Raw genomic sequence first — 22,012 nt, 5'->3', positions numbered from 1 at the left:
AGAGGGGAGACTGGTGAGGGTAGGGAAGGGGTGAAGGCATCCCAGCCCCAAACAGCCTTTCCCCTTGTTGGAATCAGGACTCAGAGCAATCTGCCCAGGGAATAATGTCCTCAGCCTGTGTCGCAGTCACTCTTAAAGCAGTCTCAGGGCCACGGAGAAAGTCCCCCAAGTTGCCACCAGGGGGAATGCCATCCCTTCCGGCTCTCTGGGAAGCTCCAGTTGGTGAATAGTCCTGAGGGAGGAAAGCGCCGGGGTCCGAGATGCAGGGGGGATCCATGGCGAGAGAGACACCCAAGAGGTAGCCTGAGGTCCAGAGGGGCCGTCAAGGGGCCCACATCCAGATTCTGGAGGAGACTGGAGACCAGGTCAATAGACTGGATACAGAGGAAAATTCCAGCATCTCTGTCTAGCTGCCTCTGAGACAATGAAGCGGCAGGGGACTCCGGGCTGGGTGGCCAGGAGGCTGGCTCAGCTGAGCAAGGCCTGGCCACGATGTCCATGTCGCCCTCTGGACCCCACAGGGTGCATGACCTCTTCCTGATTTGTGCCGCATGGCCTTCTAGAAAAGAGGTGAGGCCATTTTCAATCAAACATGCATACAAGAAAGAGCAACACATTGTACCTCGTTCAAGGGAAGGGCAAGGGAGAGGGGAGGGTAGATGCCCCAGCTGAGCATCCTGGCGGCCAAGGTGAATGGGAGCACGTTGGGGGCAGAGCTGTCACTACCTGCTTGTAATGGGCAGTCCCCCACCTCCCAACGCTGTTTTCCAGGCCGACTCAGGGAGAATGGGGCTGGGTACTATACCCAGAAGACTAACCCCCATCCAAGAGGCAGCCCATCCACCCATCCTTGCACCCACTACGAGACGCAAGCCCATCCCATCCCGCACTGCAGGGAGACCCACCTGGGCGATCACGGACTACAGCGATTCCCACTGAAGACCATCCCCAGTGCCTTGGGCCTAGAAGGATTTCAGGGTCCCACAAAAATGCTTGAATTGACCCCACCAAAAAAATTTTTGTTGGCTGCACCAAAAAAAAAAAAAAAATGCTTAATGAAATATCTATGACATGTAACGTGATTGTGACCAATTGCAAACCAACTCCTCTTTGGCTGTGGACATATTTTATTCACTCTGTGATGCAGGCTTGTTTGAACATGGCCGAGAGTATGGTCCGGCGGCCTCTAAGGAAGTGCCTCCAGGACCTGTAGGAGCGTGTGCACGGCCCTGCCTCGTACTGAGCGGCGCGTCAGCCGCGGAGCTTGAAACTTGCCCCTTTTCCGGCCGAGTGTTGCATTGAACTGGGGGCTTGCGAAGATACAGTGCTTGTCTCTGAAGTTTTGGGGACGAGTATCAGGCAGCTAGCTCTTGTAACGGCAGCGACAGCAGAGCAAAGCTGCTGGCAAGCAAATGACTTTGAGTAATGCCACTTGTTAAGTTAAAAGGGTCCCCGAGTCGCCCCGCCAACATACCTCATTAGCTGAATGAACTGACCCAATGGTTGGGGTTATTTAATATCTGTCTACCGACTTTGGAGAACGTCTGCCAAAAACAAGATCTCAGTTTTGACACAGTTGATGCTGAGCTCTATTTTTTTTCTGACTATTATTTGTCAAACAGATTGCTGAGCTGGGTACCGCCACGTCTACCGAGTGTGAAGCTGCATCATCAACACGGATCTTCCTTGTTATGACAGCAGGAAATGCAGCCAATTAATTTAAAAGCCGAATCCAGTTATTGGGATATGTGTGGGAAAGAAGGGCAGCCGGGATACGGTGCTGTTTTCCATCACTTTGAAAACAAAACTTCCACGGTCGAGAGACCATTGTCGCACAGACAGATCGCAGAAGTCGTGTTAGAATATGGGGCTTTAGAGAAACATACGTCAGTGGGGGGTGGGGGGAGTATGGACAATACATGTCACCCAGGAAGACCATGGCTTCCGAGCCGCAAATGTCCCAGGAGGCTTGAGTTCCTTCTGTCCCTTTCCTCCGTGAACAGGGGTGGAGTCTGGCAGTACAACGCATCCACACGTGTGTCTCGGATCTGCTACTCCTTCTGTACTATGCCACCATGTTTTAAAAAATTCAAGTCAACACTTAAAAATCTGACTATATCCTATCAAAAAGCTCTGGAAAAATCTAGCAGCCTTTGGCTCACGTTTCCGCTGGAGCTGATTCGTGGCGCCCCCTCCAGACAGCAGGATGCAGGTCTGCACTGCTGGTTTCCACCCTCCCCTCTGGCTCCCACTCCCAGCCCTGGTGCATGGCAGACTGGGCCCCTTAAGGGGTACAGAGCCTGGAACTAAGCATAGGAAGGATGATGGTGCTGCCACGTGGGGTCCTAGCAAGGAAGGAGAACACTGGAGGGAAGAAGGATCAGCGGGGTGGGGTGTGTTTGGACCACTGGGGATGGGACCCAAGAAAAGATGGTGCCAGCTCTGATTCTCTCCTCTTCAAGCTCATCGTCGTCCTTGACACGGTCTCCCCCAAATCCAACAGCAACTTATTACCTTTAACCAAGACTAATAAGGCACCCCACTAGAGGACGTGACCGGAGACCCAAGCTCTCTCTGCTTCACTAGTCCCCTATCGCCCAAGCCACATTTCAAGCAGCAGACCCCTCAGAGATGGCTCGGGAAAACTTCTGGAACATCGCTCGCTGCGGCAGCACGTAGCACACAGTTCCTGAGCTTTACAGACTGAAATTCGGAGCCCGCCCCACGCAGGACCCCCCAACATTTGCCAGCACTTGTGCATGACAATAGCAACAGTACTGTTCTCATCATCGCTATTACTTCTATTATGCTGATGCATTAGATGGTCTCCAGACGCGAGAAGGTAATTGGCTCCCATCACCCCAAGCTGCGTTACTGGATACAATGTTCAAATAGCTTAAAATTAACAGCTAGCATCTGAGCCCGCTCGGTCCGTAATGGATTACAGAATGAACACAAGCTCACCTACCTCCATCAGCACCCTCCCCGATTCATTTGCAAACAGGACAGATAATTTAGTATCTGATTCAGATTAATTGCCACGTTTTCTTGGCTTCCTGCTCCCCAAGGGCCACTGCGGATTTGAACTCTGAAAAGTTACCCAGGTCACCCTCGAGGTGCAGACATTCCCAGAAGGAGTCAAACTTGGCTCTTCTTGGAGCCTGACTTAGACTTTGCCCTGAGAAGAACCTTGTTCTCGGTCAAGTTCTTTGGGTCTGTTGTCCCTGACTTCGCCATCCAGTAGAAGAGGAACATGCGCTGCTCACTGTGCCTTTGGTTCAGGCGCCGGGCGAGGGACATGGGGGTCTCCCCCCTGGCATCTTTTTCATTGATGGAAGCTCCATAGTTCAGCAGGTGGTTGATACAGTCCAGACGGCCCATGGCTGCGGCCGCGTGCAGGGCTGTCCTGCCCATGGGGCTTCTGCTGAGACAGCTGGCCCCTGTAAAATAAGAGAGCCGGCTGAGCGAGGCTCACCCTCCCAGCCAGGAGCCTCATCTCCAGAACTACATTCAAGAGGAGAAGCTCAGGAGGGGTGAGGCCATAACAAGGCGGCTTAGGAGAGTGAATAATGGCCCCCACCTGACCCCAGCAGGGAGCATCAGGGAGGAGGCATTGCTGCACTGTCCCAGTGACCAGCACTGCCTTGCCTCCCATCTGCCCATGGCACGCTCCTGCTCAAACCCCATTTCTGGCATCCGCTACCCTTGGGGTCATTTTCTAGGTCGTTACTGCTCTGTCTCACCCTGCCACCCTCCCCACACCAAGCCCTTCCACCTCTTTGTCTATGTATGCTCCAGTTATACCAGTCTTCTGTCTTTACGCACTAAAGACACCCTGTTCCCGCATCCCGCCCCAGGCCTTTGCACATGCTGTTCCCTCTGCTAATGGCCTGTTCCCCATTTCTGCCCTGCCCCCCACCCCTGCCAGCCCTGGCTAACTCCATCCTTCTTTATCCTCCATGCACTTCCTCAGGAAAGCCTTCCTTACCCCCTCCCATGAGTCCCGCTCCTCTGTATATGCTCAGCAGACATTCCACAGCTTCAGAACATGCCGTGCACGACTGACCATGGAATTAATTATTTGTAATAATTTGCTGACTTCCCTTCATAAACTCCATGAAGGCAGAAAACACACTTGTTTTGATCACTGCTGTTTTCATCCCCGGCACGTAGCGCGATGCCCGGAGAAGACAGGCGCTCGGGAAGTGACAGACGACCGGCAGCCTGACTCATGGACAGATTTCACTTCGATTGAATTCCTCACTGCCTCCCGCAGATGGATGGGCTAATGACAGGTGTCCAATACGGACTTGTTGAATTGAATCAAATTCTGGGTAACAAATATCATGACACAGAAAACAAGGCAATTCAATTACAAGCAGCTGACATTTCTGTAGCCAGTTTTTATGAGCTATGGCTGGACGGTGAGGTAACGTTTTAAAGAGGTTCCCCTAACGCCCAGCCTCAGCCTCGGCACGGCTTTGCGGCGGCTGTGTGCAAAGGACAGAAAACTTTGCAAAGCTGGCTGTAATGTTTTAACTGGGGCTTTCAAATACATCACAGTTCCATCAGAGTGAAAATGACTTTTTATGAGCTTAAAGGACTGCTGGTCTGTGAACAGCCCATATTTCATCCCACAACAGGCGGCATGGAGAAAGCAGTGGAGAAAGCAGCAAAATGGTCAGGAAAGCCTCTACCCAGTCATCCTGCCTTGGCCTCGAGGATGCTGGCACCTTGCTCGCGGGAGGTAGGGGCGGGGGTGAAGACGAGGTGCGGAGAGCCAGGATCAAGGCCACAGGCAGGAAAGGTTCAGATTGGAAAGCAAGTTGATAGGGGAGACCCTCAGATGAGGCCCCTTCTGGGCCTCAAACCCCTGACCAAACAGTACATCACATGTTCTTCCTGTTCCCGAGGAAGCCAGCGGCCTGGGCCATCTGCGGCCATTGTCTATTGTTCTGGAATGGTCAACACCTCAATCGGTGAGCCTCTTTTCCCACAAATATCCTACGACCAGGGGAGATAAAGATAAAGCGTGCTTCGGCCGAGTCTCATGCAAGCCCTCACATTCAGAGACAATGCAGGCCAAGGCTGCTGTTTCTATCAACAGAGAGAGAGAGTGACAGCCTGTCCTTGGGGCGGTGGCGGGGGACGGGGATGGAGACGAGATGAGAAGGGGGTTTGCGGCAATGGTCTCCTGAAGGAAATCATTCAGAGCCGGCCTGCCAATGCTCCCCTCTCCCCCTCCAAGAGAGTGATGCTGGCTTGGGGCTAGACCCCTCGGACTGTGGCAGAAACCCAACCTCAGATGGGGCAGGAATAACACAGGGAGTCCAGGAACATCTCCAGCGGCGCTCGAAGAGGCCGGGAGGCTCTCTGGGCTACTCCTATGAATTAGTGTCCAGAAGTTTGATCTCTGACGACAGAATCTTCTTGAGACCCGGCCAGGAGAGAGGACAACCGCCTTTACTCAGCATGTCCTAAGACCCCTACAGACAGAGGCTCCCCAGTGGCCCACGGGACCATGATTGGTGGTTGACACAACTTGGGTCCAGGACGCCATTGCGGAAGGCCCTGGAAGACAAGCACTCTGTCCTCCCTACCCGCGGTAGACCCCAACTTGTGAACATACTCAGCCATCTCTCAAAATTACCGTGTTCTAGAAGGTACTGCACGGCGTCCGAGTGGCCTCTGTGAGAGGTAACGTACAAGGCCACGAACGCTCTGTGAGCGATCCAGGCCTTCCGCTGCTTGTGCTCCAAACGCTGCGAATTTGCAGTTTGGTAAAGAGAACCTTCATCGACACCGAGGCAGGAGAGCTGGGCAGAATAAAGGGGGTCCACACAGTGAGTCTGAGTTCTTTCAAAAGTGCGAGCTGCACCTGGCTGGTGGGGGCCGGGACCCTCCTGAGGGGAGGGTGGCTCGAAGGCCCAGGGAAGGCTCGGGATGGGAACAGAGAGCAGCGAGCCCTGACCGAGAAGCTGGAACACACCCAGCGGGGGACATTGTTGACCGAATTCTATACATGTCCAGGAAATACGCATTTACCATCGGGCAGGCTCGGGAGGCAGGAAGTTCTTCCTGTCGGTGTTTTGAAGAGAGAAAATAGCTTTTCTGGGTGTCCAGAGGAAGGTGGTTGTGGCCATTAAGGAAGACGCCAGACGACACGAAGTGGCCTCCCCAGGGGGAAATGCACTTCTCTGGAGACTGGATGAATTCTGGCCTTCCGATCTATTTTCGGGCCCATTGTCTCTGCTAACTTTTGGAACACTCTGAACTCCACTCACGGATGAAAAATAGCCCCGTAACATAATCATCCCATGGTGAAGCAAGGCCCTGAGCACGAGAGGAGGGCTGCGGACTCCGGCAGAGAGGAACTCCGTCCCAGATGCAGGGCATCGGGGGTGGGGGCGGCAGTGGGGGGAGGCAGAGCCCCAGAGTGTGGGAGACAGGAGGGAATCCCCAGGTTCAGAGCAAGAGCCAGAAAACCGAGGCAGGACTTGAGTCCTCGGTAGCAGGGGTGGTGGGCAGGGAAAGGCCGGGAGCAGGACCACCCCAGGGAAGGACCTGGAAGGGGACGCACCACGTCTGGGATGCCTCCTTCTAAGGCTCCGGTGCACAGGCAGGGGGTTGCCACCTTCAGTCTTGGCCCTGCCTCCCCAGAGACCACCCACCTCTCCCAGACCGGATCCCCGATCCCCACAACCCTCCTGCAGCCAGCGTTTCCTGACCCCTTTCCTGGCTGAAAGTAAACCCTGTCCTCACACGCTCATACCCTTTCATCCAAATGTACTTTCTAGAAAGAACACACACTGCTTCCCTCAGTGGCCTCCCGCTGCCCGCTCCTCGCTTCTCTGTTGGGGAGACGGTCTGGTTTCCTCTTCCCTTCTCCCTGCTGCCCACCCCAGAGCTCAGCTGAGAGCCAAGCACAAGGCCTGGCAAACAGCTGGCACTTGCCGTGTGTCGAGAAGTGCGTGATCTTTCCTCCTTAGGGGAGGGGCAGACCCCCACTCGGATTTTTGCCCCGTCACACGCTCTGGACGGTGCATTTCCCAGTTACCCAGAGCTCTTCGCCCACTGTTAAATCAGGTTTTCAACTTTACAAAATATACGTGTGACTAGAAAATCCATTGCCCATTGCCCTCCTTCCTGTCTTCTCGGTGGGGGTCAGGGGGCGGAGGGAGTGAGTTGTAAGGGAGCACCGTGAAACAGCAAACCCAAGAGTGAGTGGGAACTCTTGATACAGTGTCTGATCATTATGACATGTGGCCTCTTTTTCTCCTACTCTGGAACTGTTACTGGAAGATTCGCATTCAAGACTGAATCCCACCCCACCCCGTACACACACACACACACACACACACACACACACACACACACAGAGTTTACAGTTGCCCTGTGAAGTCTGATACCCATTTAGAGACACATGAGGGCACCTTACTGGGATCCCCTTCCACAGCTGCCAAAACCAGTTCCGTCCATCCATCATGGCGCCAGACACATAATGAAATAATTCCACCAGGAACAACATCATGGAACTGCAACGTAGTATCGTCCATCCAAATTCCTACTGGGAATAATTTTTATTTTAAAAAAATGGGTATTAAAGATAAACTATTACACTGGTTATCTTAAGAGATGATCTGATCTTGGGTATCACAAAGATCATCTGAAAGCCTTGAGCGCTGATCTCCTGTGATGAGCCCAGGGGAGTCTGTTTGGGGTCGTTAGTGCTTTTTAGAAACTTAATTTGCTCAGCTCAAACAGAAGCCAGAACAAAACAAAACAAAACACGACAAAAAAGGGCAACAGCTTCTAAAATTCTGTAATTATAACTTGTTCTATGGCAAAAAAAAAAAAAAAAAAAAGACACATGAGTCAGTAAAGTCTTTTTATGAGGCAAAGTCTATGAATAGGACCTCTCGAAGCGAACGTCACAGACGCAGCACAGCGGACCTACCTGCGTCAGACGTGAAACTAAAACACTAATCTCTGGTTAGTGTTGTCAGCCGTTGGCCGAAGATGTAACAATGGCAAAACTGTGCTGGGTCTTTCCAGGGTTTTTTTTTTTTTTCCCACTTGGCACTACTGATGTTTTAGACTGGGTCATTCTCTGGGGTAGGGGGCTGCCCTGGGCACGGCATCCCTGGCCTCTACCCAGCAGATGGCAGTGGTACCCTCACCCAGCGGTGGCCATCCAAAAGGTCTGCAGACGTTGCCACGTGGCCCCTAGGGCACAAAGTTGCCCACGTTGAGCATTTATAGTAATGGAAGAATTGTAAGGCTGCCATTCAGCATGATTTGGACTTGGGACGTTAGAACTCTGTTGGCTCACCACCCAGAACCACCCCTCCACTACTGGAGACAATGGGATGAGTGGATCCACTCGCACTCCATACGCTCAGACCCTCTGGGAAAGACCGTCGGAGTGACAGACTGTAGGACTCGAGAACATTTTCCTCAAAGTTGTCTTTAGTTTGCCTTTTTAAATACACCATTTCCTCACGCAGCCCCCTATAATCCTGCTTAAGAATAACATCATAATTTCTTTGTCTACAAGTGATGCCGCCATTACTCCGGGTAGAATTCACGAGTTGTTTGGATTCATGGCTGAGGGATTACTAAGTGCCCGGCCCAAGCACCTACAGGCTTTTAACCCTCATGACGAGCCGGGTTTGTCATCTCCGTTTCCCGGTGAGGCAGCTGAGGATCCCGTGGCCAGGAAATGGCAGCCCCAGGACCCTCCAACCAGACCCGCCTTCCCTCCAGCGCCACGCACGTGTCGCTCTCGGCTCCGCTGGCCCCCTTCGGTGCTTATGAGAAACTTCGGATGGTAGATGAGAACAGGGAATAGCAATTAGCAAATTTGTTAATTAGGGTCTTATTTGTGGTTCTAACACAGAGGATAATCAGTAATTAGTCTTCAGTAAGACAACTTGACTTCCTAACAACTTTGAAAAAAAAAAAAAAAAACTGGGTAAAGCTGGGTTTCCCAAAGAAAGGCAAGAGTGCGATTCACACATGCTCAACAGCTCTTGGAGAAATCAGAGTACATTCTCTCTTTATAGGCCGCAGCAACTGCCTTTGGCTTACACAAATACTAATTATCACCAGCTAAATAAATTATTAGAGCTGACAACAGACACGTAAGGTCGCCCCTCGTCCATGAATTTTGCTCACCCCTTTTAGATTGGTCTCTCACGGTTTTCACGTACACGTTAGCTCATGTGAGCTTGCCCGACAACCTTTAGGTGGGTAAAGAGGCGTCAGCGGGTTATTTATAGGCAGGAACCCAAATTTTCTTTACTCAATGTAGTAGCACCTTCTTTCTTTCATTTTTGTTTGCCGTTAACAGGAAGGGCTGCGGCCGCAGGAGAGGTCAAGCTTCTCCCAGTTACTAAGTGCTTGCTGAGTGAGAGGATTGTGACATCAGCACAAGTCACTGGGTGTCTTCCATTGCCTCTTAGCTCTCTCGAATTTATGGCTCAGCACAGCTCATCGGGGAAAATAAATTAGCAGAAGGGGTGCCAGACGTTTGTAGCTCAGGATCCATAATTTCCGAAATACTTGGTTTGGAACACTTACTGTCCTTTAGCAGCTCACCTCATCGTTATTAACGTGTTAAATAGAGACCAGGCTTGAGATACATACTTCTTTCCAGATAAAGCCCCCAAAATGCCCCAGAGCAGCTTCCAAACACCCCTATAGCAAAATAAGGATGTCAACAGAAGGTGCTTAGCCTACACCAGAGCAAGCAAAGGAAGGTATTCTGGCCTTCAATGGACATTTTTAATTTCCCGAGTCATCCCCGTCTAGAGGGGGACCTGGCACTCCGAAGTCCAGAGCCCCAAGGCTCTGTGTTCCGGCTTAGGGAACTGAGCCCCGGAAGGGCAGTGTCTGGGGTAACGGAGAGTGGAGACAGGCTGATCTCAGATCTCTGCCTGTCTCCCTCGCTTCCCGGCTCTGCATTACAGCCGCAGTGTCTCTGCAAATCGCTCTCCACACCCTCCGGGCTGCAGCCCAGAGCTTTTTATACCTCCGTCTCCTTGAAGTATTTTTGCATTGATTTCAACCGGGTGGGGAGATGATGGAGCCCAGGGGCTTTGATCCCGTTCTCATATCCTAAATATTGTAGGGATCAGGACAGGGACAGCCAGGTCCTCAGGCTGAGGGATGTAGACTGATGGACGGGAAGATGGGACTCTAGAGTCCTCACCCCCCACTGGGTACCAACCACATGGGATCTGTCTGGATAGGGGGCCTCGGCATCCTGATTTAGCCCCAGCAAGCTTTGGTGCTGGGTTCTGATTCCAATTGGGCTAGTTTTGAGCTCCTGACATGGACAAGGACACAGCTTTAGATTCGGGGTTCTGATACAAACTGGGTTAGTGCCAGTATTTGGGGCTCAAATATGGGTAGGGTTTGCTTTGAGATTTGGGGTCCTGATGAGGGCAGAGTTTGCTCTGGATGTGGGATTCTGATGAAGGCAAGATTTGCTTTCTGTTTGGGGGTCCTGGTATGGAAAAGGTCTATTCTGGGATGTGGAGTCCTTGCATGGGCAGAACTTGTTTTGGGTCTTGGGGTTCTAATGTAGCCCTGTATACTGTAGCCACCGAGGGTAAGGAATCGGAGAGGTCAGCCTTGGGAATTGTGGCGGCAGGTAATGCTCTGAAATTTGAGGTCCTGAGATGGGCAAGATTTGATCTAGAGCTTGGGGTTCTGGTGTGGATAAGACTGGCTGAGGGATTTGGGGTACAAATACAAGTAGAGCTTTCTTCAAGTTTTGGGGTCCTTATGGAGGCAAGGCTTACTTTGAACTCTGGCTTCCTTACATGGAGATGGTTGGCTTAAACATGGTTTGCATAAGATTTAGGGTTCAGATATGGGTATGTTTGGTGTGAGTTTTGGGGTCTTATTGTGGGCAGAGTTTGTCTCATGCTTCGGAGACCTTGTGAGGTTATTTTGGTTGGGATTAGTGCTCTGGGATGGTCATGGTGAGCTTGGGAACTGGTTTCCAGGTGTGGGAAGAGTTCATTTTGGGTTCTGGCACCTCATTTAGACAGAGATGGCCGATGGATTGGGGTTTGGGTGCACAAGTGACTAGTTAGACACTGGGGGCTCAGAATTGGGTTTGTTGGCTCTGGGATTTAGGGTCCTGCTCTGGAGAGAATCTGCTTTGGGATTCAGGTTTCTGTTGCAAGCAGGGGTAGTCTGGGGTATTTATCTTGGGTCCAAACATGGGTGTGGCTGGCACAAAGTTATGGGGTCCTGGGGTGAGCAATTTGTTTCCGGTATTAGCATGCTTCAGTGGACATGGTTGCTAGGAGATTCGGGGTTCTGAGGGTCGCATGGTTAGCCTGGGGATTTGGGGTCCAATCGTCGCCAAGTTCGTTCTTGGTTTAGGAGTCCCGAGTGGGCAGAATTCATGAGCTTCGGCATCCTCGTGGGGAAGCGGCTGCTGGAGGACTCAGGGTCTGAAGTTGTCATGGTTAGTCTGGAGATTTGGGGTTGTCTTGGGCAGGTATGTTCTGGGTTTGGGGGTCCTGAGGTAAGCAGTGTCTGTTTCAGAGTGTCCTCTCATGGACATAGTTGCGGAGAATCTGGGGTTCTGGGATAGTCATTTGGGGTTTAGTCCTAGGTAGGTGTGCTCTGGGCTTGGGGGCCCTGAAGTGGGCATGGTTTGCTCTGAGCTTCAGTGTCCCCGTGTAGACCCATCAGCCAGAGGATCTGAGGTTCTGAGGTAGTTGTCGTTATGCTGGAGATTTGGGGCTCAGTCTTGGGCACAGTTTGCTTCAGGCTTTGGCATCCTTGTGTGGACATAGCTGGCTGGAGGACTGGGGGGAGCGGTTATGCGTCCAACATGGGGATCTGGAAGTCTGCGCTGAGTTTGGGGTCCTGACGGGAGGTTTGCCCTAGATTGTAGGGTCCCACTGAGGACAGGCTTTGTTTCAGGTTTCCGGTCTTGTGTGGACCCTGTGGGCTTTGGGATCTGGGTCCCTGATGAAGACACTGGCAGCTGAAGGGCCGGAGGGGTCTTGCTGAGGGGGCAGCGCCTTTGTGGAGATTTGGGGTGGTAGACACCGCCAGGATCTGCTCAGGGCCCGCGGGTCTGACTAGCCAGCTTGCTTTGGGAGGAGAGTCCTGACTCAGCTGGATTTGTTTGTGGATTAAGGTCTTGCTGTGGACAGGGTCTGCCTGTGAGGTCTAACCTGAACCCGATTTGTCAAGATTGGGAAGTCCTTGTGTGGCCAGGCTGGCTTTTCTATCTGGGGGCTTCCTGGGGGCGGGATGGGGTTTGTTCTGACACCTGGGAGTGGGGGTGGGGGGGTCCTCACACGGGCAGGCGTCCCTTCAGGGGCCGCAGGGTCAGAAGGAGACCCGGCGCCCCCGCGGAGGCCGTACACGTGGCGAGGGCAGGGGGTGGGCAGGGTCACCTTGGTCCAGGTACTGGAGCCGCTGCAGGTCCAAGGGGATGCCGGCGGTGAGGTCCAGCTCCTCCTTGAGCTCCCGCACCGTCATGTCGCTGCGGCAGTTTGTCACTTGGAACATCTCCCCGGTCTCCTCCAGCTGCACTCGCATGACGAAGGCTTCTGGGGAGGCGTCTGGGGCCAAGTCGAGCGCCGGGCTCTCGGCCACCGGAGCCCCGACGCCGCTCTGGCAGGGGGAGCGGGCCCGGGGCTGCGCGGGGAGGGGCCGCGGTCCCGCCCCCCGCCCGCCCCGCCTGCCCCGCCCGCCCCGCCGGCGGGCCACCGGGTCCGAGCCCAGGGCGCCCCCCGGCGGCTCCCCCGCCCGTGCTCCGCCGCCCGCAGCGCCTGCCCGCTGCATGCCCTCCTCCCCCCTCTCCTGCCCCCCCTCTCCCCCCGCCGCACGGGCCCCCTCACCCCCGCCCCCCGTCACCGCACCCCCCCCCGCCCCGCGCGGGACAGAGCCCTGCGGACGGCCCTGGGGTCCCCGATGGCCCGATGGCCTGGGGCTTGGAGGCGCAGCGACCTGAGGCCAGGTCACTCACTGCCCTGTCACGGGTGACCTCACTCCAGGTCACAGGCCGCCGTGGCCGTTCGCAATAGTCTGCGTAACTCAGGGCCCAGGGCCTGGAGTGGAAACGCCCTAAGTCCTCCCGGCGCGCCTCGTCTACAGGGGTCGGGCTGGTCTACAGCTGCGCTCAGCAGCCCTATCCCTGGCACGAGTGGAAAACCCCGCGGAGCCGGGCCGGCGCTCCGGCCGCTCCGGAAGCGGGAGCCGGGCCTTCCTGAGGGTCTGCAGAGCCGCATGAACACCCATCAGTTCTGAAAATGCTCTCGAATTCTCGGAGGGAGAAAGCTGCTGGCGAAAACTCTAGCAGAGAGGAAGCATCCACTCGGCGCGGGGCTGGGACGGCTACCCTGTGAAGATGCCTTTCAAGGGCGCTCCATCTGCGAGAAACCCACCTCGTGGTTTTCCATTGATTCACCCAAGAGGAGGCCGAGTGTTCAAGCACACAGGAAGCTTACGTGTAATGATCAAATCGCAAACACTCAGCGCCCCACACCTAGGAACGATTAACGCATAGAGCTATAGTGATGGGGGAAGGAGCACAGGAGAAAGGAAGGCAAGGAGGGGAGCTGAACCACCTCAGAAAAATCTCAGTTGTTACAAAACATGAATAAAACGTGAGCCTTAAACATACTTCTTGCAGAGAAATTATGGTCATTAAAAAAAAAGTTGCATTGGAAAGGCATTCATATTAAGTTATAGACCATTTTTAGTAGACTCAACTTTTTTTAAGGTTGGATTATTTACCAAAGAGTCTACAAATCTCTACAAGCCCATCTGTTTCAGCAAATTCTATGCATCGCAACACAAACTGAGGTGGTTTGTTTTTCCTTAGTGGAAAGCGAAGCTCCGCACAGAACACAAAATCCCGCGTGATCATTGTGCTTGCTGTCTGGTCAACAGACTTTAACAATCTGACAACCTCGATCTGTAAACAATAAAAAAAAAAAACAGGCTAAAAATTATCTGTCACTGAAGAGAAAACAGTATCTCCTTCTATTTACTTTAGGCAAATATTGAACACAAGATGGACTGACTGATTTTTGTTTCTCTTAATACGTAGCCTCCACGGTTTATAAGCTCACGCTCTGCTGGGGCTGCCCGAATGCCACCCTGGGTTACAATTTGAAATTCTCACACATGTACCTTATTTTCTTTGGCACGGTATAGATTCCTTCCTTTCTTTTTAAAGAATCAGCTCAGTGGAACTTGGGGGAGGGGGACAATATCCTGTATACCAGGAAATTCAATATATAGCTCCAGAAATTTTATTTTTAAGAAAAGGGAGAAAGAAAAGAAGTACAAGAAAAAGATCCAAGGAAAGAACGGCAATAGCAACGTGCCCTTTGCAGCCAGCTCTTGAACCCCAAATGGGCCACTCCTTCCTTCCTTTGTGCCTGCGTTCAAGATTAAAAATAGAAGCAAGAAAAATAACATGAGCCTACACATTATACAGAATTTAATGAAACGTTTATAGAATCTCAAGTTATTCATGAAAACCGTTTAAGTTCTAGAGCATCTTGGTCTAAATTTTAGAAGAATGAAATCTGAAGCACCATAATTTAATCCCCAAATCCCTGGCAAGTGTGCGGACTGATCGGGACTGCGGGTTCCTAGTCTCCGCTAAAGATCCTAAAGCATCTGCTGTAAAGTCAATATCCCGCATCTCAATGATCAATTTCCCTCCCGCATTCTTAAACGTAGGGTAATAAATCCATGTAAGAATGAAAAATCTTTCTTTCTGCCTCTGTCAAAGGCCCGTACGGATCTTTACGGATAGTCACCGCAAGAAGGGGAGGGATAAGTGCCTGAGGAAAAGTTCCAAGTACAGTTTACACAAAAGTACAATATTAGAAAGACTGCCATAAATCACTCTTCAGCAGATTGCCTTAACTATCACATTTTTCAAAAGTAAACAAATTGGGCTCTATTTGCAGCAACTCCAAGTGGAGCATAAATTTAAATGATGTATTTGTTCTGTTCACTGGCAGGAGGCTGGTATTATGTTAGTATATTTTCTTCCTGTCAAGAGTTATTTACATATGTACATTATTTGTTAAAAATAAAATGTAACACCATAAGCTGTATTTTACAGGAAAGCATGAGGGAAGCCAAATATGCAAGTCTCTGAAAGACTTAAGAGCTTCTAATAAACTACTTTATTTTGGGAGGACGGGGCTTTAAATCATCGTCAGTCTGTCATGGAGAAGGCGATCTGGACCCCCGTGCCCAGCTGCCACCTGGTCCTACAACCGGGTGGCAGGCTTCCAGGTCAGCAGCCAGGGGCGCAGAGGGTGGTGCCCGTCCCCGGGGCAGTCCCTGGGGCTGCGCATGGGAAAGAGGTCATTTGAGTGCCTGTCCTCAAAGTTTCAGAGCTCCTTCCTCCCTCGGAAGGTATGACACGGTGAGACCCCTGACAAGCAGGGCCGAGAGGTCTGCGCCCATGTGCGGTGGGCCCGGGGTGCACGGGAGCCCAGGGCAGTTAACTCCGTTCCTCCAGCAGGGGCGCGTCTGCGGTGCCCCGACGCTTGGGTTCGAGGGTGGCAAAAAAGGACACATCCGGGTCCCGGTCGGACTGCAGGGCCAGGACGGTCTCCTCAACGACTTGAAGATGAGGGTTACCGGCATTTCTCAAGTACGCTGGAGAGAGAACACAAGAGTTTGGCTCACATGCCCGTGCCCCGTGCTCCCAAACATACCTGAGTGCTGGGGGTTCTGCAAACCACACCTCAGGACAAGGAAGCACTTGCATAGCATAACCGGACACATGAGGCCTTCACAGTGATACCACGATGACTTTCGTCACAGTAACTTCCTAAATTTCAAAGATGGACTCCCGAGAATCGGTATGCGTATTTTTTAAGTTATAATTTAAAAACTTCCCATGTCATCTTTCCTTTCCTCCACTAGGCAAGAACTGCACGTGCGCGGAGGGCAGGAAGGGGCGCGGGTGGCCGGCGGGGTGCGAAGCGGGGACGGGCAGGACGCGGCGGGCTCCACGCACACAGTAGGCGCCACTGCGTCGGCTGAGGGACACAGTCTCCCAATCCGTCCTGTTCAGGACACGGTGATCGCTTCCAGACCTCCCGGGAATTAAGGCTGACGTTTGCTGCCATTCATGCTCTCTGCATCGTTAACATTTACAAAACTCTTCCCCATTTCTAGAAGACTGTGTGAAGTACTGCATTTTAGCGTGAAGCTCGTTAAATGTGAGAACTCAACCATTTTATAAATAACAAACTGTTCTGCATCAAAGTTAATACATGGATCCACACAGTGAAGTCTGAAGCGCGCGTGCAACTTCCTACAGAGGAAGGTCTGGCGGCCCCGCCTGGTGAGCTTTAAGATGTGTAAGTGCGGGAAAACGGTCCACATACCCTTTCCCAGCAGCGTCTGCCGCAGAGCTTTGGCCAGCAGAACCCTCACGTTCGGCACCGGATCGGAGGCAAGGCTTAGGAGGCTGGGGAGCAAGTGTTCGACAAACTGCTCCACGGGGATGCACTCCTCGTCCACCACCGCCTGCCACGACAGACAGCCACAGCCAGAGAATCGACACTTTTCCACAGTGGTCAGCAGGTTTCTTCTAAAAACATACCCTTCCACGATTCCAAAGAAGTAATTTCGGGATCTGCGGGTCTGAGGAGTGTGTGTGTGTGTGTGTGTGTCCCCAAATCTTAAAATCTCAACCACTGAATTTGGTTAGAAACACAGTTAACAATTTCTAATTCCTTACCAAAGACTGGGTTCTAGGTGGTGTAAAATCTGATGAAAAAATAAAGGCTTCAGAGTCAGACAGGCCTAGCTTCAAACCTAACTTGGTCACTTACTGGCTTCATGGCCTGGAGTAAGCGGCTTCACCTGTCCGGGCCTCGGTTTCCCCATCTACATGAGGGGGCATGGTGGGGACGGCAGAACATTTTGCAAAGAAACTAGCAAAGCACCCACCAGTGAAGGCTGAGAGCCCTCCCCTCTGCTAGTCACCAGAACTCGGGTGCCAGGCCTGTCTAGGGCCACCCGACTCCAGACTCCAGTGGGGGCCCGGCCCTCTCTGTGACCCCCTGACAAACACTGTGTCTGTGAGGACAGGCAGCATCTGCACCCTGCCACCCTGACAGAACCCTGCGTCTCACCGCGGGCCATGGAAGCCAGAATGAGCCTAGTTTTACAGGGCAGGGAACTGGGGTCCCATGAGGTGCCACCCACAGGCCGCCTGGTCCGTGAGCACCAGCAGGGGCCGAGTCCCAGCCAGGCCTGTGGATTCGAAGTCCTGCAGACCTTCCCACCACAGGGTGACAAGAGCACCAGGTGTTCACGAACTGGTTCTCAGAAGTTGAGGCCACGCAGAGTTAGCGGCTCGTCCCCTCTACAGCACAGACCCTCGCCAGCCCCCAGGTCAGGCTCTCTCCCCAGAGCGCACCGATATAACCATCAAGTGACCCCCTCTCTCCTTTGGTCTGTCTCATATCATGGGTTTTCTAAATCCTTAATAATTCCTGAAAGTGCATATACTCTCCTTTTTCCTGAAGAAAATTAGTGGGTATTTTTTTCCTTTTGTCTCATCATGGATTTTCTAAATCTCAGATCAAGAATTAAAAAACAAAAGCAAAGATATCTCATTTACCCCTTTCTCCACAAAATGGCTGGATTGGCGTCTTCCTTACAGAAGTCTGTGATGGGAGGCCTTTGGTCTGGGAATTTGGCATTTCACTTGGCCACCCACTGCCGATTCAAAGGAGAGGGCCAAAATACCCTGTGATGCCCCACCAGCCACACAGGGGGCCCTGGTGAGTCCTTTGGTGGGGGAAGAGGGTGTGAGGGTCATCTAGAGTCCAGTAACAGCTTTACTGTCATATTGGCAAAGCTGGGTGATGGGTTCATGGGGAGTCCATGCTGTTCCTCCCACCTTTGTACATGCTTGAAAACGTGCATGGGAAAAAGTTAAAAGTTTTTAAATAACACGTTAGCAGAAAAAAAAAAAAAAATCCCAGCTCTACACTTGCTGTGCACTCTTGATCAAGTTACTTAACCTCTCTGGGCTTCAACTGCTTCACCCGAAACACCTGGTCTGAAAGTACATGAGTGTGACGTGTTTGATCCATGGCTGATCTTACCACTGAGGACCAGGTGTGTGATGAGCTACCTGACATACAGAGGAGTCCAAGAAATGGCAGCCATCAGCCCCAGCAAAACTGAACCTGCCCCATTTCCAGGACACTAAGTGGAGAAGGTGACTTGAGGTGCTGGACAGGCTGACATGAACTTCTAGAGGGATTCAGTAACTCTGCCCTACTGCTCCGCTCCTGGCCCCGCCTTCCCTCCCAGGCAGCAGGCTGAGGGCTGGTGCCGGGATGACCATGGCCCTGGACCGGGCACAGCAGATGCGGGGCTCTGGGCCTCGGCCTCACCTCACCAGATGTACGGTGCCGGCAGAGCAGGAGCTTCTAGAACATGCCCGGCACACAGGAACCGTTCAGCCAGAATCTACAGGACGAACGCACAGACGGGTTGGGTAACCCTGGGACAATCACTGCCTGACTGGGCCGATCACAGTCTCCTGGGAGATAAAGGGGTTCGGTCCACTGGTCCCCAAATTCCCAGCTGTTTTTTCAGGGCTGGGATTGTGTGTCTGGTGCATTTGGTATCAATCCACAGCAACATAAGCCCAGGGGAGACTCCCCCCAGGCCGTGCTAACCTGACAAATGAAAGCGAAAGCTTGCCTTCCCACCCACTTCGCGCAGTGCCGGAACCTGACGACGAGCTCACTGATGAAACTCAACCCCAGTGCGCTCTCACTGTGGGAGGAAAACTTCTGTAAAATGGCCACAACCTGTGGGAAATATCAGAAGAGCACATTTAAAACGCCCTCCATTTGAGTCATGAATCCTACTCAATGCAGAAACCAGACATGTTTATGCACATTTAAAATGAATTTATAAGCAAGGGAGAAAGTTAATTTTTGTCACAGTCATCATTAGAACACAGAGGGGAAAGGATGTTAAAGTACATGGCAATGCACATACGCACACTCAGCCACGTGAAACCCTTCTTAGAAATAAAATTTTAAAAGGGCCCAGCATTAGAAAAACACATTCTTAATATTAAGATTCCGAATTTTAGAAAATGGCCCCTTGCATAATAACTAAATCATTACCTTTCAGAACATGTCATTTTTGTAAAATTGTAATAGCATCAGAGTACCTTAGTAAATTGGAATTTTCAAGTGTCACCCCCCCCCACAGTATTCAGCTGGTGTGAGCCCACGTAAGACAGAACCAGTTCTCTACGTTGGAGTTCTTGCCCATTGACTGCTTTTCTACAAAGCCATGCTGTTGAGTCAAGCCCAGTCTGAGTTTAAAGGGAACACTGAGCCATGGTTTGAAGGGTTTCTCATGTAAAATGATTTATCTTTAATTTCTATCACTGAAGCATACAGCTTAAGAAAAAAAAAAAAACTAGGCTATGTATTGATAAAACTGTAATACAGTTTACTAATTTCAAAATTTAAAGGCTGGTTTCCTAGGTATCCAGAGAAACCAAGGGCAGAAAACAAAGAAGTTAAAATGGAAGGAATAAATATTCCTACTTCCAAAAATCACAAACAAAAAAGCCATGATTCCTTACTAGTTTGAAGGAGATCCACCGAACTTCAGAAACTTTATCTGCACACAACTTTAAGGCAATATGCATTAAGTAATCATGAACGTCATTGGGATTATAGAGCTCCAAAATGAGTATCAGCTGTCTGAAATTCAATAAATAAATAAATAAATATTATTGGGGGGTACAAAAAAAAAAAAACCAACCTCCTTACTAATTTCTCTTTACTCTCATCTCGTCTTACAGGGAAAGCCAGCCAGGCTGGGAGATAAGGCAAGAGAAGACCCAGCACGGCTTTCTGTCGGTGAAATGCCAAAAGCAGAAGCTGAGTGAAATGCCATGCAAAGAAAAGTGGGAAAAAAAAAAAAAAATCTTCATTCCTCATCTCGCACTCAAACAAATCAAACAAGGAGGAAATAAATTACACTTTGTAAAACAGAGGCCGAGGAATTTCTGAGCAGGGATAATATTTCACCGTGAGGTTATCGGCTGGAAAGCACATAAAACTTGGCAGATCAGATAAGGTAAAAATAGGCAGCGCTCGAGTTCCCAGAGTCCGGGCACGCAGACCACGGCGGCAGAGCTCCCGCCGGTCCCCGGCCCCGGCCCGGCCCCGGCCCGGCCCCGGCGGCGGGCGGCCCCGCGCGAGCCTGCGCTCCCACGCGCGGACGGTCCGCTTGCGGAGAACCGCGCGCCGGCCCCGCGCCCGGGGAGCGCCCGCCGCCGCGGCTTCCACTGTCTGTAAACCGGAACGCGGGAGCGGGAGGAAAATAAATGGCATCACCTCCACGCTGGCAACGAAAGGAAATGAAAAAGAGATTGGAAGGAAGTTAGAACCAGAAACCAGGAGTGCCGGTGAATACTTTCATATCGAAAAGCTCTGTTTTCAGAAAAATGATAGCAATATCACGGGCAGGGGGAACACGGAATTCATATCAGCGGGTCCGGCTTCAATAACCACGGCCGAGATGGAAGATAGCCAGAGCTCCGAGATAACGCTGTCGGCGGCGCGAGCCCTGCCGGCCCGGCCCGGCCCGGCCCGGCCCCGGCCCGACCCTGTCCCCGGCCCTGTCCCCGGCCCCGGGCCCCGGCCCCCCGCCCCCGGGAAGCGGGTCAGCCCGGCCCCCGTCCCTTGGTCGCGATCCCGGCCCGGGGGAAGCGGGTCAGTCGGGCCCGGCCCCCAACCCCCGGCCGCCACCCCCCGCCCCCACCGCCCGCCCCGGGGAAGCGGGTCGCCCGGCCGGAGACGGACCTGGCCGAGTTCCCGCGGACGGCCGCTAGAGGGCGCGAGGCTTTCATGGAAAACAGGGGCCTGTTTTTGTCTCCGATGTAAACTGGGAACACGGCATAATGACTAAAAGCTCAATCTCTCAAATTAAGCATAATGATTAAAGATCACAGCAAAGAGAAAATCTTTTAGTTTGCCCCTGGCATCGGCCAAATCATATCCTGAATAGCTGCAAAAGCTTGATGGATTTCTACAGCAAAGACAATGATTGGAGAGATTTCCAGTGGAGGGTAAGAAAAATGAAAACTGAAGCTGGGGGGATACAGCCTGGGCAAGGGGCAAATGGCCACCCGGCCACCCACCACGGCCACCAAACCCGCTGGTCACTGTGCAGAGCACGTGGCAAAGCACAGGGCACGCCTGGGGCTGGGGACTTATTCAGAGCGGTGGCTGTTAGAGAAGAGCGCCCACCCTTTGCACCCCTCTGGCCAGCACAAGCCGGGATTAAATAAACCCTTCACACACAAAATGACGCACAGAGAGCAGCCACCTTGGGCGACGTTTTTATCTAATAATCGTCTGGTCTGGGTGAGACCTTCCCCTGTCTCTCTCTGTCGCGTCATGTTCTTTAGAAGCTGAAGTGCACACGCCGCGCTGTGCCCTGCAGAGAGGGCTGCGCTCAGAATGTTCAGGAAAGCTCTGGCAAAAACTCTTCCGATTAACAGGAAAATATTGAAGAGTGGGTGATTCATCTTTTATTTGGTTCGAATAAATTGCCTTAGAGAACAGCAGAACACACTAATTCCACAGTGACTCGAGCCCTGTCTGCATCTGAAAATGAATGTCTCCCCGGAGACCGTGGTATTTGTAACTTAGAGCTTCGGAATTCACTTTATCCCTTAATAAAAACATAATCTCTTTATCCGCAAGAACACTATTACTGCTACTTTAGAAATCAATTATAAGGTAGGAAAATTAAGAATTATTCCATCTAATTTGCCTTCTCATGTCCCCAAACAGGTTTTACTTACTCTGCTAGTTCATATCGAAACCTCCAATTCCTGCTGTTATCGGTCACTACAAATTCTTGAAGCTGATAAAGATATTCTCTCCTCTTGTCTTCATGAAGCAACTATTTTTTAAAAATGTATACATAA

General features: G+C 51.9%; 2 protein-coding genes across 2 annotated transcripts in view; both read right to left on the bottom strand.

Annotated features, from left to right (window-relative positions):
- Positions 1–3,005: 3,005 nt before the first annotated feature.
- On the bottom strand, positions 3,006–12,644 carry ANKRD60 (ankyrin repeat domain 60). The gene is made up of 5 exons (XM_032878695.1): positions 12,432–12,644; positions 7,434–7,564; positions 6,046–6,111; positions 5,651–5,816; positions 3,006–3,440 (listed from the first exon to the last, which is right to left on the bottom strand). Exons 1-5 carry the CDS (start codon positions 12,574–12,576, stop codon positions 3,139–3,141), a joined length of 810 nt encoding a protein of 269 aa, XP_032734586.1. The 5' UTR covers positions 12,577–12,644; the 3' UTR covers positions 3,006–3,138.
- A 1,827-nt stretch (positions 12,645–14,471) lies between these two features.
- The window catches only part of LOC116880098 (serine/threonine-protein phosphatase 4 regulatory subunit 1-like), a 79,878-nt gene continuing 72,337 nt past the window's right edge, over positions 14,472–22,012 (bottom strand). Inside the window, exons 16-20 of the mRNA XM_032878907.1 lie at positions 21,887–21,987; positions 19,652–19,772; positions 18,723–18,857; positions 16,407–16,548; positions 14,472–15,669 (exon numbers count right to left, since the gene is read on the bottom strand). Of these exons, the coding sequence (XP_032734798.1) occupies positions 15,512–15,669; positions 16,407–16,548; positions 18,723–18,857; positions 19,652–19,772; positions 21,887–21,987 (657 nt within the window). The 3' untranslated portion in view covers positions 14,472–15,511. The remainder of the gene's footprint in view (positions 15,670–16,406; positions 16,549–18,722; positions 18,858–19,651; positions 19,773–21,886; positions 21,988–22,012) is intronic.

This window comes from Lontra canadensis, unplaced genomic scaffold, assembly GCF_010015895.1.
Source record: "Lontra canadensis isolate GAN:19392208 unplaced genomic scaffold, GSC_riverotter_1.0 scaffold65, whole genome shotgun sequence".
Lineage (NCBI taxonomy): Eukaryota > Metazoa > Chordata > Mammalia > Carnivora > Mustelidae > Lontra > Lontra canadensis.
Note: the sequence above shows the minus strand (reverse complement) of the source record. Positions and strands in the feature narration are given on the sequence as shown.